The sequence below is a fragment of the Aspergillus eucalypticola genome, assembly GCF_003184535.1.
Source record: "Aspergillus eucalypticola CBS 122712 chromosome Unknown BO83scaffold_23, whole genome shotgun sequence".
NCBI classification, from domain to species: Eukaryota; Fungi; Ascomycota; class Eurotiomycetes; order Eurotiales; family Aspergillaceae; genus Aspergillus; species Aspergillus eucalypticola.
The window spans coordinates 523,368-538,438 of NW_020290297.1; the positions used below are offsets into that span (position 1 = coordinate 523,368).

General features: G+C 48.9%; 6 protein-coding genes across 6 annotated transcripts; 5 read left to right on the top strand and 1 right to left on the bottom strand.

The window, feature by feature from the left end:
- The first annotated feature begins 138 nt into the window (after window positions 1–138).
- Window positions 139–1,247, top strand: BO83DRAFT_343748 (N-terminal L-serine N(alpha)-acetyltransferase NAT4). The gene is made up of 2 exons (XM_025528705.1): window positions 139–389; window positions 459–1,247. Exons 1-2 carry the CDS (start codon window positions 227–229, stop codon window positions 1,157–1,159), a joined length of 864 nt encoding a protein of 287 aa, XP_025385354.1. The 5' UTR covers window positions 139–226; the 3' UTR covers window positions 1,160–1,247.
- BO83DRAFT_429862 (GPI-anchor transamidase subunit GAB1) lies at window positions 1,231–2,707 on the bottom strand (the record flags this gene model as incomplete). The annotated part of the gene is made up of 5 exons (XM_025535493.1): window positions 1,231–1,469; window positions 1,521–2,143; window positions 2,194–2,396; window positions 2,446–2,510; window positions 2,566–2,707. 5 exons carry the CDS (start codon window positions 2,705–2,707, stop codon window positions 1,231–1,233), a joined length of 1,272 nt encoding a protein of 423 aa, XP_025385355.1.
- Window positions 2,708–2,951: 244 nt separating this feature from the next.
- nop7 (mRNA-binding ribosome synthesis protein NOP7) lies at window positions 2,952–5,274 on the top strand. Its single transcript, XM_025531855.1, has 3 exons — window positions 2,952–3,016; window positions 3,076–3,174; window positions 3,251–5,274. The coding sequence occupies exons 1-3, from the start codon at window positions 2,995–2,997 to the stop codon at window positions 5,146–5,148; spliced, it is 2,019 nt and encodes a 672-aa protein (XP_025385356.1). The 5' UTR covers window positions 2,952–2,994; the 3' UTR covers window positions 5,149–5,274.
- Window positions 5,275–5,648: 374 nt separating this feature from the next.
- BO83DRAFT_419478 (WD40 repeat domain-containing protein) lies at window positions 5,649–7,890 on the top strand (the record flags this gene model as incomplete). The annotated part of the gene is made up of 4 exons (XM_025534883.1): window positions 5,649–6,329; window positions 6,492–7,066; window positions 7,372–7,421; window positions 7,812–7,890. Exons 1-4 carry the CDS (start codon window positions 5,711–5,713, stop codon window positions 7,888–7,890), a joined length of 1,323 nt encoding a protein of 440 aa, XP_025385357.1. The 5' UTR covers window positions 5,649–5,710.
- Window positions 7,891–10,136: 2,246 nt separating this feature from the next.
- Window positions 10,137–12,302, top strand: BO83DRAFT_439768 (uncharacterized protein; the record flags this gene model as incomplete). Its single annotated transcript, XM_025536201.1, has 1 exon — window positions 10,137–12,302. The coding sequence occupies exon 1, from the start codon at window positions 10,395–10,397 to the stop codon at window positions 12,300–12,302; it is 1,908 nt and encodes a 635-aa protein (XP_025385358.1). The 5' UTR covers window positions 10,137–10,394.
- Window positions 12,303–12,755: 453 nt separating this feature from the next.
- On the top strand, window positions 12,756–14,987 carry BO83DRAFT_380870 (NAD-dependent succinate-semialdehyde dehydrogenase). The gene is made up of 4 exons (XM_025531856.1): window positions 12,756–13,185; window positions 13,256–13,343; window positions 13,415–14,684; window positions 14,765–14,987. Exons 1-4 carry the CDS (start codon window positions 13,060–13,062, stop codon window positions 14,874–14,876), a joined length of 1,596 nt encoding a protein of 531 aa, XP_025385359.1. The 5' UTR covers window positions 12,756–13,059; the 3' UTR covers window positions 14,877–14,987.
- The last annotated feature ends 84 nt before the right edge of the window (window positions 14,988–15,071 follow it).

Sequence of the window (15,071 nt, forward strand, 5' to 3'; positions counted from 1 at the left end):
ACACACTCATGCATGCATGTACAACACTCCATCCCGGCACAACGCCCTGCCATGGGAAAAGGACAACGGAAATCCCGCACATCAGCCAATCACCTCGCCTACACGACACATCAAATCTTCAACACCCAGCGAAGCATTAAAACCAAGACACACCTCCCTTAGAATTCTAAACAAAGAGAAACACGAAACACTTATATATCAAAAGCGCGCATAAAGCGAGGCGAAAATGTCATCATCCGTCCAAGCAGGCCGAATAACCAAGAACACCACCACCACTACTAGTACTACTACCGCGCGGCGGAGACGCGTACAACACCCGAAGAAGACACGAGCTACTAGAACCAAGTCCCAACCACATGATCATGAGTATGAGCGCGATGGGAGTCAATGTACGTAAAATAAAACACGATAAAAACATCCTGTACCATAAGAAGATTATAATACTGACAGCATCGCAGACAACCCATCATCATCACTCCCGCTCGTCGAGCGCACCAACCAACTCAGCATCCAAGAATTCACCTCAAAATACATCACCCCAGAGTTTCTGACATACACCTACAAACCCGAAACCCCATCATCAACTGACGAGCAGAGGTATAAACTTTTTATCCACTCTGCAGCCAGCATCCCCATCAGCGACCTAAATGCATGCTTTGATCTCATCGAGGAGACATCCTCCGAAGCATATCGATCTTCCTCAACAGGGTGGTCTCCCAGTAAGAAGAAGAAGGAGATGAAGCTTCCTGATATGAAGTATTTAGTTGTTCGTCGGGAGGATTCATTATTATCATCTTCGACGGATGGTGAAAGGGATGGGGAGAATGCAGTGGTCGGATTCATGTCATTTATGATTACGTACGAAGACGGGAAAGAGGTGGTGTATCTCTACGAGATCCATCTGTCGTCTGAGGTGCAGAAGCAAGGGCTCGGGAAGCGGCTACTGCTTGTGCTGATGGAGATAGGGAGACGAGTTGGGGTGGAGAAGGCGATGTTGACGGTGTTTACGTCGAATCGGGTGGCTCAGGGGCTTTATGAGGCTATTGGGTTCGGTACGGATGAGTATAGTCCTCGGCCGAGGAGGTTGAGGAATGGGATGGTTAAGGAGCCGGATTATAGGATTATGTCTGTTAGGTTGGATGGTGGGCCGTATGTATGATCTATTGAACATTTATTCTTGGGATGGATGCTATGCTGTGGGTATGTAGATTAGAGTACAGTTAAATGAACTTAAACTTGTCGCACTTCTTTGCCGCGCAACTCGGGGTTGTCGTATTCCCATTCATCGCGGAGGGCGGCGAAGATGGTGTCGGCTAGTAATATTGATAGACCGAGACTCCATACCAGAGTGATGGCGTAGAAGAAGTTGGCGTTGCCGGAGCCGGCGTAGATCCAGAGATGGTAGAATGCGGGTCCTAGGAGAGTGGCGTAGAGAAGGGCGGAGATTGCGAAAAATGTGTAACGCATCACTAAATAGTAGATCAGCACATGTCAATAGATGCACGAGAGGATCTGCTTACGAGGGAAGAGGTGGCGGTAGAGTGGGAGCAGGGCGAAGTATAATGATGCGTCGGAAATGCTGGGATACGGTTTGAAAATGGCAAAGATGCCCAAAAGGGACGTCAGCACAAACAAAGGCTGCCGGCGCAGTCGCACAGTAAGGCCGCCCATGTATGCAGCCAAGTGAAGCCAGAACACCCCAAGGAAGAACTCTCGGAAAGAGTCGAAGATTTCGATGAAGAAGTACCACCAAAGGCCAACGTTGGGGGTCAGGTCAGGCACGAGCAACTGGAAGCCATATGTCGCGGAGATGAAGGTGTAGAAGTCTCCAATCAACAGAGTAGATATGCCAAGCAGTCCCAGAATGCATGCAAGGAAGACTGCGAAGTGTTGTAGAGCGAACGGTAGGGTACCGGTGGAAACCTTAGTCTTCTGGACTCGCTGGTCGTAGCATAGAAGAACAAGCGGGATGAAGAGAAGTGCTGGATATATCGACAGGTACGATGCAAGCCCCAGAGATAGCATTGCATTCAGACTGTTTCCGGTGACAGCGCTCGAAAAGGCGTATAGGATTCCAGTCGTAGTAAACACCCCGGTCGACCGGCCCAAGCAGGTAGCGATGGTGAAGGGATTGAACAGGAACCTGACAAGGTCAGCACCAAAGAACACAAAGTATTGATATCCGCCATTCACCATGCCGCAATAGACACTCCATCCCATCTGATATGCTTTCGCAATGCCGAATAGAATCTCCCCGATACCGCCTGTCCAGAATCCGAGATCGCAACCAGAGCATTTGCGTTCACCAGGTCTATCATCGAATAGAATAACGCAGTAGGAAGAGGATGGGATTGCGCGTTAGGTAAGAGGGAGAATAGAGGAAGAAGTAGCGGTGCCTGTGCTCTGTTAGGAGGGTTCACTCGATTGTATAGTCGTCGGTTATACCTGATGGAAGACGCCTCCGTCATAGGGGGAAACATTGCGCATGTACAGGAAAAGTCCTTCTTGAACTATAAGAGCGAGTATTAGCTTCCAGTAACCTCAAGACTGCTACCTCCGACTTACGTCTCTTGAAGCTGGTCACCGGTGTTGATACCTCGACTCTACCCGTCAACAAGTCGGGGAGTGAGGGGAATAGTACTGAGAGAAGAAGTCGCAGGGCCAGAGCACCACCGAACACGGCGGCTTTCCTATGATCTACCCCCATACTGACTTCAAAGAAGCTGATCACTCAGTGCATGCCCGTATTGATCAAGAGACGGCCTATGCAACGGCCGTGAAACGCTTGGGGGAGTTGGAGGCCGCGGATCTCCAGCTGTCCGGTTGGCTTCACGTGCCAAGACTCCGCGCATTTCCCTTTTCCGCCGTGCACGGACCACTCCGAGCTGCTGATCCAGAAAAGTAAAAGAAAAAAAAACTTATCGAGATTTTTCTGGTTATCGGGATTTTCTCCAGTCTTCAACCCGCAACACTTGCACCAGAACAGTCGCAAACATGGCCAAGATTAAGAAGAAGGGTACTTACACCCCCAATTTTCATGCGACAATTTCATGCTAACAATCTCTTTTCTTTCAGGAACCTCTGGCCAGGCCAAAAACTACATTACCAGAACCCAGGCCGTGCGCAAACTTCAGATTTCCCTCCCGGATTTCCGTCGACTATGTATCTTCAAGGGTATGCATATCCTTTTGATGGGTTGAGGGTTTAAAGTTATATACATGATGCTGATTCGTTCTTTGTCGCAAAACAGGAATTTACCCCCGTGAGCCCCGGAACAAGAAGAAGGCTTCCAAGACTTCCACTCCCAACACCACTTTCTACTACACGAAAGATATTCAGTTCCTCCTCCATGAACCCCTCCTGAGGAAGTTCCGTGACCAGAAGGCGCTTGCGAAGAAGATTGCCCGCTCCCTTGGACGTGGTGAAGTCTCTGATGCGTCCCGTTTGGAGAAGAACCATGCGCCGAAGCTCACCTTGGACCATATCATCAAGGAGCGCTACCCGACATTCATTGACGCTCTGAGAGATCTCGACGATGCCTTGTCTCTGCTGTTCCTCTTTGCCAACCTCCCCTCTTCTCCCCATGTCCCAGCCAAGACCATCGCTCTCTGCCAGCGGGTTACCCACGAGTTCCAGCACTACCTGATCACCACGAACTCTCTGCGCAAATCTTTCCTGTCGATCAAGGGTATCTACTACCAGGCGACTATCCAGGGACAGGACATTATGTGGCTTGTGCCCTACCGCTTCGTGCAGCGTGTCAACGGCGACGTCGACTACCGTATTATGGCCACCTTCGTCGACTTCTACACGACTCTGCTCGGATTCGTCAACTACCGTCTTTACTCGACTCTTGGTCTTCGCTATCCCCCCAAGTTCGATAAGAGGAGCGACGAGAATGGTGCTGAGCTGGCGGCCTTCACTCTGGAGGGTCGCACCGTCGGCGAAGCCCCCAAGGCTCTCGAAGCCAACAAGCAGGCGAGCAAGCCTTCCAACCAGGAAGTCTCCAAGGAGGTTCAGGCCAAGGTCGACAAGGTCATCAAGACCGCAGGCTTGGATCAGACCAAAGACGAGCAAGTTACTGAGACAACCGAAGAAGCTTCTGAGGCTATCGACAAGTTCGAGCCTACTGCCCCCGAGGCCGACACTCTTCCCCAGCCCGACTTGAGCGGAGATGAGGCTGGTTCTCTGTTCGCACCTTTCGTTTTCTACGTTTCCCGTGAGGCCCCCAAGGCGCCCCTGGAGTTCATCCTTCGCTCCTTCGGCTGCACCAGGATTGGATGGGACGCTGTCCTCGGTGACGGAGCTTTCACCCACGATGAGACGGATACTCGCATCACCCACCAGATTGTCGATCGCCCTTCTTTGCCTGAGTCTTCGCTGCCCGCTATCCCTGCTGCTTCGACAGACGGTGCTGCTCAGAAGGTCAGACCGGGAACCCGCATTCCCGGCAGAACCTATGTCCAGCCCCAATGGGTGTGGGACTGCATCAACGAGGGCAAGCTCCTTCGTGCTGATCTGTACGCCCCGGGTGCCACTCTTCCCCCTCACCTGAGCCCGTGGGTCAAGCCTTCCAAGGGTGGCTATGACCCCCGCGCCAGCTTGGCCGAGCAGGAGGAGGAAGGTGAGGCAGAGCTGGACGAAGACAGCGACGAAGAGATGGAGGAGGCCACTGATGAGAAGAAGGCCGAGACCAAGGAAGAGGAGTCCGAGGCTGAAAGCGAGGAAGAGTCCGATATCAACGGTGGCATGGATGTCGCTGAGACTGATGAGGACGAGAGCGAGAGCGAGGAAGAGGACGAGGACTTCGGCGGCTTCGAGGACAACGAGGCCGCCTCCGAGTCTGAGGATGAAGAGGAGGCCGCCCGGACACAGCACCAGAAGGAGCTGGAGGCTGAAGCTGCTGGCCTTCCTTTCTCGTCTGGTGGTGGTGCTGGTGAAGCAGCCAAGAAGAAGTCCGCTCAGGCCAAGAAGATCGCCTCCAAGAAGCGCAAGGAGGAGGAAGAGCTGGAGAGACAGAAGATGATGATGAGCCGGAAGAAGCGCAAGCTCCTCGAGAAGATGATGTACTCGAACAAGCAGAAGTCCGAAGAGGCTGCCAAGCTGCGGTCTAAGCGGAGAAAGCTCGAGAAGGAGGGCCAGAAATGAAGTTAGGCACATAAAAGTTGGCTTTTCTGTGACAATAGAATGATATCCTGCTGGGATTTGGAAGCATTCCTATATTGGCGTCTTGATTCTTTGTATTTATCATAGCATTCAGTTAGAGTGTTGTCTAATAAGTATACACGTCTACCGTCTGACCAAAATTGTCTTTTGTCTGATCCCTGCTGGTTATAGTATTATGAAGAGCCATGTACAGGTCCAATATGAGTTTACTCTTCGGGAGTTTAGATAGGAATTAGATTGGAGTTATGTATGGGCTCCAAGGAGATACAGCAAATGTACATTAGACTTCGTGTTGATAGATTAGTGATAGTTGCCATTTCGGCTGAGCCGCCGGGCGTTAATGAATTGTGTGTGTTCAGCATTTGCCCAGGCGGGCATGTCTTTTCGCCGCCCTCCGGTCGGTCTTGGTCAGTCATTGTTCCCTTGGGCTAGTTAGTTATAACTAGTTTACTATCGTCTCGGCCTTCTTCCGAAATTCACCCGCGAATTTCTGGTCTGCCCCGTATTCTACTTTCCTCTTTAGCCCAAAGGAGTCTTTCACAGTATGACGTCCGAGTCATCATTCAGCAGCTCTTCAGAACACACGGGGGATCCTATATCCTGTGAAGAGAATGACAATGAAATGGACGAACGAAAATTTCTTAAGAATTGGACATATTGCATCCGTTCGGATTTTGCTTCATTGTCTGGTGTGCCGGCCACTTGGGAGAACGGCCATCCAAAACACTGGGGTCAGGAAGAAGCGAAGATCTTTCTCGACGGGGAGGCGACCACCCCTGCCATAAGTCCAGATAATCAGATAATTGCAATAGGAATTGCAAATCAAATTCACCTATTCCGTGTGAACACCAAGGAGCGAGTCAATGTGTTATATGGACATCCTGGAGAGGTAGTTACTGTCGCCTTTGCACCCAGCCTAGATAAGGACTCAATCAACAAGCCGGATGCCCCATGTTATTTGTTATCATCACAGAGTGAAGAAGAAGGTGGAGGAAACGGGTATATTATAGTATGGGAGCTTGATCAGTATGGCATGAAAATGCCTTCCTTGAAAGAGGAACAAGAACAACAAATTACTGCTGCAGACCATCAGAACACCGACTTCATGCACTGTTTCCCCGGCGAATTGGGCTCATTCGGGGGGGCAGTCTTCAGTCCTGACGGTAAAACGATGATATACATCGTCCAAAACGTTACAATTAACTATTATACTGGGAATTGCCGTTACTCCCCTTGTGTCATTCTCTGGGATGTGGATAGCCGATCAATTCGACATCGGCTCCAAGGTCACACAGACATTGTAATATAAATCAGCATCAGTCCAGATAACTCCCTAGCTGCTTCCATATCGTGGGATGGCACCGCGCGGATCTGGGATATTCTCTCCGGCAAATCCCTTCATATTATTGGACCCTTGGACGGCCAACTTTGGTGCGGTGCCTTCTCCCCAGACTCTAAATATTTAGCTATCAGCCAGGGAGGTCGCGACCTTATTTATATTTACAATATCCCCACGGCACAGCCAGTCTCATGTATCAAATTACCTACATGGTCGCGCTCCATGGCCTGGAGTCCGGATGGGAGATTTTTGGCCGGTGGGCTTCAGATCGGTACACTTTGCCTGTGGGACCCTTACACAGGAATAGAGAAACAGAGATGGTCTCTGCATTTCGATGATTTTATGATGCAGGAATACGCAACTATTGGAGGCGTACAGTTTATCGGCGACAAGTTGATCTTCCGGATACTTGAGGGAACGGTTGAGGTATATAATTTGGCTACAAATCTCAAGCAGCAGTTTACACGGGGACCAGACACTAAGATCAGCAGGTGTCCACGCGGGGAAATGGTCTGCTCGAGGGATTCCAAGCTGCTTATTATCCCAGATTCTGACGGAAACGTACGTTTCTGGAGACTATAAGTGATAGACAAGTACGAAAGCCATATGCTGTTTAAAGTTATCCATTTTCGAGAGGTGAGCACCTCAATGTGTAGAATGTTTACATCAATATATTATCATCCTAGTAGCATGAGACAATCCTCAAATGCTTTAGAAACATAAAAACTCACGGTCGAATCTAACGTGTAATTTGTTCTCAATATATTGGCTTTGATGGATATATTCATGCGCATACACGAGGCCATGGTTCTTTCGAAGTGGATCCCCATCAGACTGTCTGTTGTCTTGTACTTCTGTTGTTTTAGTTGTTCGCATCATATCCTTCGATAGGATTACCGAGACCATTTATCTCCAAGTACGTAACCAAGCCGAACCACCGAAAATTAATCCCGAAGTATGTATACCAAGATCAACTTTATTTCCAATCAAGTTGATCTTGGTATTGACAAGGCTGGAGGAATTTCTTGGACGGAATACTCGGGCAGATACAGAAAAGTACATATCCATGCTAGAAATACGAACTTCGTTGCGCCTATGTACCAGCCAAGATGAGAGATACATCGACATACAGAAGCGGGCTGAGAACGTATGGAAGGTTCGGGAGAGCTTGCTGCCCTGATTCTCAAGAAATCAATTGTTAGATATCGAACCATCCACCAAAAATTTAGCGGAAAGAAGCGGGGTTGATAATTTTCCTTCACTCTCTGCTTTTTCGGACTTTTACTTTGCTGGTCCCAATTTGCAGTTTATCTTCTGCGGTTAGAACTATTGGGGGACGAAAATTGGCACTACAGTGGTCTAACTCACGAAGCTGGAACAATTAGTTTTCGTTGATAGCACAAATATCGAGGGACAATCCTTAGATAGCAAATTATCGTAGACCAATCTGACTTCATTTCCTCCATATCTCACTTCACCTGGCCAGCTCACCCTTTTTCCGTCTTAAATAAATAAGGAAAAAAAAAGTCAGGTGCTTTCACAACGGTTCTGGTACAAGCAAGGACAACCTGCCATCATTTCTTGAGCCATCTCAGAAGTTGATCCCATCTCTTGATAGCCTCGACTCTTTGGGCATGATATGATGCCTGTTATTATTCACATTCTTAAAAAAGGCATGGGTGGCCTAAAGCATGTCATGTCCGAGCTAACAAAGGGCAATTACGCCTAACCATGCCTTTTATTTAATTACCAAGGACACACTGATATTCCAAATTTTGGCTTGGTGGACTTTGTCTAGGTCTGGCTATGAATTAATACTTCTTTGGCATCTGTGAGCAGTTATGGTTCTCTGATCATCTGTTGATAGCTTCAATGGTGAAACCAATATAAAGAAGGCTTCCTGAGGGTGAAACAGCAGCTGGTGGTACTCTTAATGTAGAGTGATAGCCTGCTTCAGCAGACAGTGACTGGATTATACTTGTGAATGAACTACCTAGCTCAAATCGGCTATCCACCGCTGTTCTTCATTCCATGGGTACTCCCGTAAATTTTAAGGAAGTATCCGCCGGAGTTCATTTGCTGCGACTGACTATGATTGCTTTGCTTATGGAACTGTTTTGATATTTTAAAAAATTCACTATAGTCAAACACTTCACCCGATCCTGTTCCGCCTACGTGACCATATCTGCAGCTTTCACCTTTCTGATCTTCTTTCTTTCGGGGGCCTATTTAAGACCCCAGAGAGCCAACAATTTGACCCTACTCTCTAATTTTCGGACCTGATGTTTATCGTTAATATATATAGGAGATTCTAGCTATGCGAAGGCCGGTACCAGAAGGTGGCCATAATTACAGGTGAGAATATGTCCTTCGCTCAATCTTCTATCAACAAAGATCTAAGACCTCACCGAGAATGGTACAGAAGATAGGAAATACCATAAAAAGCTGAGTTGCAAACAAAGGGCCAATCAGCTAGGGATACCTTTCTCTACAGCTCACAATGACATTGTTCACTATACGCCGACGAACTAGCACCTCAGATATCGAGGATTCACATTTTCCAGCACAGCATGCACGGGCTTTCCAGATAACAATACAACATCAAAAGCATATTGTGTAAATTGACATGTTATTCATAGTTTGCGCATTTCATCCACACCATTGCCTATGTTCTGTCTGTGCTGCGGAAGGAAGTTAAATATTTGACCTATATATACATTCTGAACCTTTCCACAAAGGCTATTCCTCGCGTGATGCTACAAGGGTCTCCAGAAGGGCCGAGGAAAGGTGGTTATTTGTTTGTTAGTTTGAACCTTATATCCTATTCCACTGGGGTTGGTGCATCGCATATGTGATTCCTTTAGAATTCCTGCAATTTATATAAGACTAATTTCTTGGCATGAGGTATAATAATATTAATCTTTGAAATATAATATTCTTTTTTAATTTAATTTTTATTTATTTTAGAATTTATTAATATATAAATATATAAATTAATAATCTTAATTAGAGAAATCTTATTATTAATTTTATAAACTTTTCAATGATTGTAAGGACCTACATCCCTACAACCCTCGCGATATCCTTCATCGCGAGGTATACCCATGCTGATATCAGTCCTACCGCGAGGGCCTTCGCCAGAGTGCCACGTGACCCAAGGGCCGTCGCGAAACAACACCAGATTGTTCGCGACTAAGATTAGGAGAGCTAGCAACAATATCTTAAGACAATCAACCCCTACCTTCCACGTTCGCGAACGACAGATATATACTCTTCACACTATCTCAGACTTCTATCCTTATAATAATTATATATTAATTAAATATATATTATAGCATGTAACTAGTACTCAATATATTTTTAATTATTTGAAAATAATTAAAAATTAATTATATTATTACAGTTCACGTACTACCACATGCGACTAACCATACTTACGCAGCAACTAAACACATCCTATATTATATAGACCATTCTCATCTCTTGGCACCATATGATCCAGCGTGTTAGTAAAAAGAAAGCAGTGGACACATCGTGATGCCCAGTAGACATGTATCAAGTCACGTGCATCCGACTTTTTCGTCGTGATCCGCACCATTCAATAAATTTTCCATCAACAAGCCCGATTCCTTTTCCTTTTAAGTGTACGATTCATATATGATTCTACTGGCTCTATGTATAGTCAAATGAAATAGATTGGCATCTTTAATTCTCCGAAGATAAGCTTGCAGCCACACCGCCAACATTGATGATCATCAACCGAACGACCATTTAGATAGTCGCTATCTAGCCGGATTTGCTGCATATGGGTCTGAACTCAAAGCCTCTATTTTATCGCTCTATGTACCCAAAACCAAGCCACCTACTCTATAAACGCCAACTCTGAGGCATGTCCTCACTCTCCGGCGCGCGCTTTAGCCCGCCGCAGTCAGCTCAACCGTACAGGTCCATCTTCGGAGGTCCGAGCAGCCAAGATGTTGCCGATCTGGTACCCTACCCAGAAACCCAAACTGGGTCAGGAGATAGCCAGCAAGATCTTGATGTGATTATGGGAGAGGAGCCGATCGAGAATGATCACTCGGATGCTACGTACGTTGAGAGCAATGACGATGAACAATCTGGTTCAGATGCGGATAGCTATGCATCGGCACCTCAGTCACCTGAAAATCAGCGGCGGCGGCGGGAGCAGAAGCAGCCACTTCAAAAAATTACTGGGCATGATCACCAGCGTGATTCAGAGACCCCTTCGGCGCATTCGTACCGTCCCAACAGATTCCGCGGGCCTGAGTCTACATGGAGAAGATTGACTGCTGAAGAGAGGCAGAACGCTCAAGCTCTGGAAGATATTCGTGCCCGAGATCTAGCTGCTCATTTGTACAATGCTTATGCGCTCCGGGTCCGGGCGCGGGAGATCGCGAGACGGGCAACTGAGACAAATGACCAACTGCTGGATGAGATGCATACATTTGCTCCTCCGAAGCGCTGGACAGCATGGCCTTTGCCTTCGGCCGAGGTGCCTAGACCGGATGAGGAAGTGCGGAAAAGCCTTGATGATGCTTGGACGCTGAGAATGCAGCCAGATCCCCGACCAAGTGCCGAACTAGAGGAATCGATTATGGCGTTCATGTTACGAACAGCCAAAGAGAGGTTTATGGCTAGGGAATGGGATTATGAGTCGAAGCCATTCACATCACATCGAAGAAAAAGGTCAGCATCTCAACACGAGACGCAGGACGAAAGTACCGCATGGGAAAGCGAGCGCGAAGGTGCGGATGGCGCCCCATTACGCCCTACTGTCCAGACAGACGACGATAAATCAAGACGACAATTACGCCCTCTCACTCGGAATATACTCTCGCGGTTTGATGATCTTCTCCTGGGCCTTCATCGTGCCCGTAAGGGCGGAGTGGCAGCGGACGACAGCTCCGCAAGTGACTGGCAGACCGACACTGAGAGTGTGATGTCTGGCTCGTCACCTCGTAAGAGAAAAGTCAATTCTCCAAGAGACAGAAGTCTGTCGAGAGGAAGAAAACGAACCCGACGGTCATCTTTCAAGAGCGGGTCGAGCGATGCTCGTTCTCGTAGTACGCATGTATCAAGCGAACCGGAGTCAAGTGTATATAGCTCCTCTCAAGCAACTTCACGACACAGATCACAGTCACAACACTCTTCCCGCTCACGGGGCCGCTCCATCGGTAGTGATCGTCGACGGTCCGCGAGTCGTATTCGCCTCGGGATACGGAATTGGAGCGAGGTGCTGGGTGTCGCGTCCATGATAGGCTGGCCACCAGCCGTGGTGATGCGAACAGCACAGAGATGCTCAGCCTTGTTTGGCGAAGATATGGCTTTCCAGGTGCTCAAAGAGGGCAAAATCAAGCAACATATACGAGACGACAATACCAAGATCTGGAAATACGAAGAAAGCGAATCGGAACCAGAGGTTGAGACTGATCTTGAGCCCGAATCTGAGGCCGAGGCTGAAATCTCACAACCCTCTCGGTCTCAGAGCAGGCGGCCACGCTCTCGTGCCGCTTCCACCAAGGGAGGCTCGACATCGCGAGCCAACAGTACGGCGCCTGAAGATGCCGGGGATGGATCTCGACCGAAAGGAAAAGGGGAGCATCGCAAGCAGGACTTGATCTGTCCTATCCGGGCGTGCTCCAGGCATGGCAAGGGCTTCTCGCGGACATGGAATCTCAATCTGCATATGAAGCGCATGCATCCAAATTACCGTTCCAAAAGCGAGGGCAGGTCCTCAACAGGCACGCGTGGTGAAGATGATATCGATAATGAGTGATATTTTATTAATCTAATACTTTATAGCCAACTGCCTTATGTGTATATCTCTCGAAGAAATGACTCCCAATTGGTGCTGTATAGATCGGTGATGGCGCATTGTATATTTCGTAATATAATGGTATTACAGTTACAGGTACCGGAAGTTCAGTGTTCTCCTATTGGTATAATTCCCGGAGCTCCCATGTCGGCATTCCATGATTGGCCATTATCACCGAGGCCAGGGATAGCATATCGATATGGTATTCCAATTACGCGGATGTAATATATCGAGATACAGGCGCAACAAAAGCCAGCTATGGCCTCAAATGCCTCCAATTTAGCCTTGATATTTTGCAGGACTCGAGGTTAGTGACCATACAGTACTCTCATCTTCCTGAACCTGACAGCAACCCTGCACTGTCGCGGCGGCGCAACCGAAAGCTCCGAATGACGTCTGCCCACGTGACCGGCAGCTCCCCCCGCTTGAAGACCGCCGGTAAGATTCACGGCGCATTGCCATTGCCAGAATCCACTGCTAGTTTCGAGAATAAATAGCTGGTCTTGCCCCGGAATAGGTTGGAAGTCCTTCTAGATCTCTATTCAAAAGCCAACTGCTGAAAGTGGTGATACATCGACCCAAAAACACGACACCCTCCCAGACAAACCGAGGTCTCCCCGCACCGAACTTCGGAACGAAGAGCGAGAGAGCAGCTGGACATCTGCTCGTCCACACGACCCACTGGGTGTGATTGCGATTCATTTTCAGTACTTCAGTCATGGAGAGATTTATTCGTCCAGTTTCCCGGCAGCTCCTGAGACCGCGCCTTCGTTATCCTTTTGCCATTCCTGCTCCTATCCACACTAAACGCCTAGTTTCCACCATGGGTTACAACGTTCCTCAGGTTCGTGTTTTGTACAATTCGTCTCTCATCTACAAGAACCCAATTCGCTAATTGAGCGGTCAACATGTAGCTCAAAGATCAATCCCTCTTCATTCAAAAGGCATACGTCAATGGCGAGTGGGTAGACGCTCAATCTGGACAGACCTTCGAAGTCCACGGTAGGCCATATACCTTTCACCATCAACAAGCACAATGACCAGCTATACTCATCACAGAACTACCTCTGCAGACCCTGCCTCCGGAAAGCTCATCGGAACATGTCCCGAATTCTCCGCTGCAGACACAGAGAAGGCTATCCAAGCCGCCAAAGAAGCCTTCCCCAAGTTCCGCACAACTCTGTCCCGCGAGCGCGCTCGCATGCTGCGTAGATGGTACCAGCTCATGATCGACAACGCCGACGACCTAGCCACCCTGATAACCTGGGAAAACGGAAAGCCGCTCACCGACGCCAAAGGCGAGGTGAACTACGCGGCCAGCTTCTTCGAATGGTTCAGCGAAGAGGCTCCCCGCATCTACGGTGACACCATCCCCTCCTCCGTGCCCGGAAACCGGGTCATGACCCTGAAGCAGCCTGTCGGTGTGTGCGGTCTCATCACACCCTGGAACTTCCCCGCCGCCATGATCACCAGAAAGATTGGCCCTGCCCTCGCAGCCGGCTGCACCGTTGTCGCGAAGACCCCCGGTGAGACGCCCTTCACGGCTAACGCCCTCGCCGAGCTGGCCCACCGCGCCGGTATCCCCAAGGGTGTCGTCAACATCGTCACCGCATCCCAGAACACCCCCGAGGTTGGAGAAGCCATCACCACCCATCCCGAGGTCCGCAAGGTCTCCTTCACCGGCTCCACCAACGTCGGTAAGCTCCTCATGAAGCAGTCCTCCTCGACCATCAAGAAGGTCTCCTGGGAGCTCGGTGGCAACGCCCCCTTCATCGTCTTTGACGACGTCGAGGACCTCGACGCTGCCGTCGCTGGCGCTGTGGCCTCCAAGTTCCGTAGCTCCGGACAGACCTGCGTGTGCGCGAACCGGATCTACGTGCAGCGCGGCATCTACGATGAATTCGCCAAGCGCTTCGCCGAGAAGGTCAAGAACTTCAAGCTGGGTGCTGGCTTCGAAGAAGGGGTTACCCACGGTCCGGTTATCCACGACCGCGCCATCAACAAGGTCGACGAACACGTCCGCGACGCTGTGTCCAAGGGCGCAAAGGTCCTGACGGGCGGTCAGAAGGCCGCTCACCTTGGTCCTAACTTCTATGACCTGACCGTCCTCACGGAGATGAACAAGGATATGCTTGTCGCTTCGGAGGAGACTTTTGGCCCTGTGGCTGGTCTTTTCCCCTTCGAGACAGAGAAGGAAGTCGTTGACCTGGCTAACAAGGCTGAGGTCGGTCTGGCCGGGTACTTCTTCAGCAGTAATGTCAAGCGCATCTTCCGTGTTGCGGAGGCGCTGGAGGTTGGTATGGTGGGTGTTAACACGGGACTGATTAGTGATGTTGCTTCGCCGTGAGTATACCCTTGCTTACGCTTCTTATTCGTTGAATGTTGTTGTTGAATGATCCTTGCTAACTGGATTGGTTGAATAGATTCGGCGGTGTCAAGCAGAGTGGCTTTGGTCGCGAAGGAAGCAAGTATGGTATTGATGAGTTTTTGGTGGTCAAGAGTGTTACTTTTGGAGGAATCGATCCTCTTCAGTAGGTTATGGGTATATAAATTGGGATATTAGATTGGTTGGTTGGTTGGTTGGTTTACTGGGATTGGGTGTTGTTCAAATTATGCTATTAGTAGTTTTTATATATTTATGGAGCCATGACGGAATGTATCATTTCAAACTTTCATTCATTCACTCACCACCAAAACAACACCAATAGCAGCCTACTACTACTATACACA

Bases quoted from the DNA above. Each gene is read 5' to 3' on its own strand.
- nop7 (XM_025531855.1), top strand. From the start codon at position 2,995: ATGGCCAAGATTAAGAAGAAGG. The intron at 3,017-3,075 runs GTACTTACACCC...CTTTTCTTTCAG, and splicing joins GGCCAAGATTAAGAAGAAGG to GAACCTCTGGCCAGGCCAAA. The intron at 3,175-3,250 runs GTATGCATATCC...GTCGCAAAACAG, and splicing joins TCGACTATGTATCTTCAAGG to GAATTTACCCCCGTGAGCCC.
- BO83DRAFT_380870 (XM_025531856.1), top strand. From the start codon at position 13,060: ATGGAGAGATTTATTCGTCCAGTTTCCCGGCAGCTCCTGAGACCGCGC. The intron at 13,186-13,255 runs GTTCGTGTTTTG...GTCAACATGTAG, and splicing joins TGGGTTACAACGTTCCTCAG to CTCAAAGATCAATCCCTCTT. The intron at 13,344-13,414 runs GTAGGCCATATA...CTACCTCTGCAG, and splicing joins ACAGACCTTCGAAGTCCACG to ACCCTGCCTCCGGAAAGCTC.
- BO83DRAFT_343748 (XM_025528705.1), top strand. From the start codon at position 227: ATGTCATCATCCGTCCAAGCAGGCCGAATAACCAAGAACACCACCACC. The intron at 390-458 runs GTACGTAAAATA...ACAGCATCGCAG, and splicing joins TGAGCGCGATGGGAGTCAAT to ACAACCCATCATCATCACTC.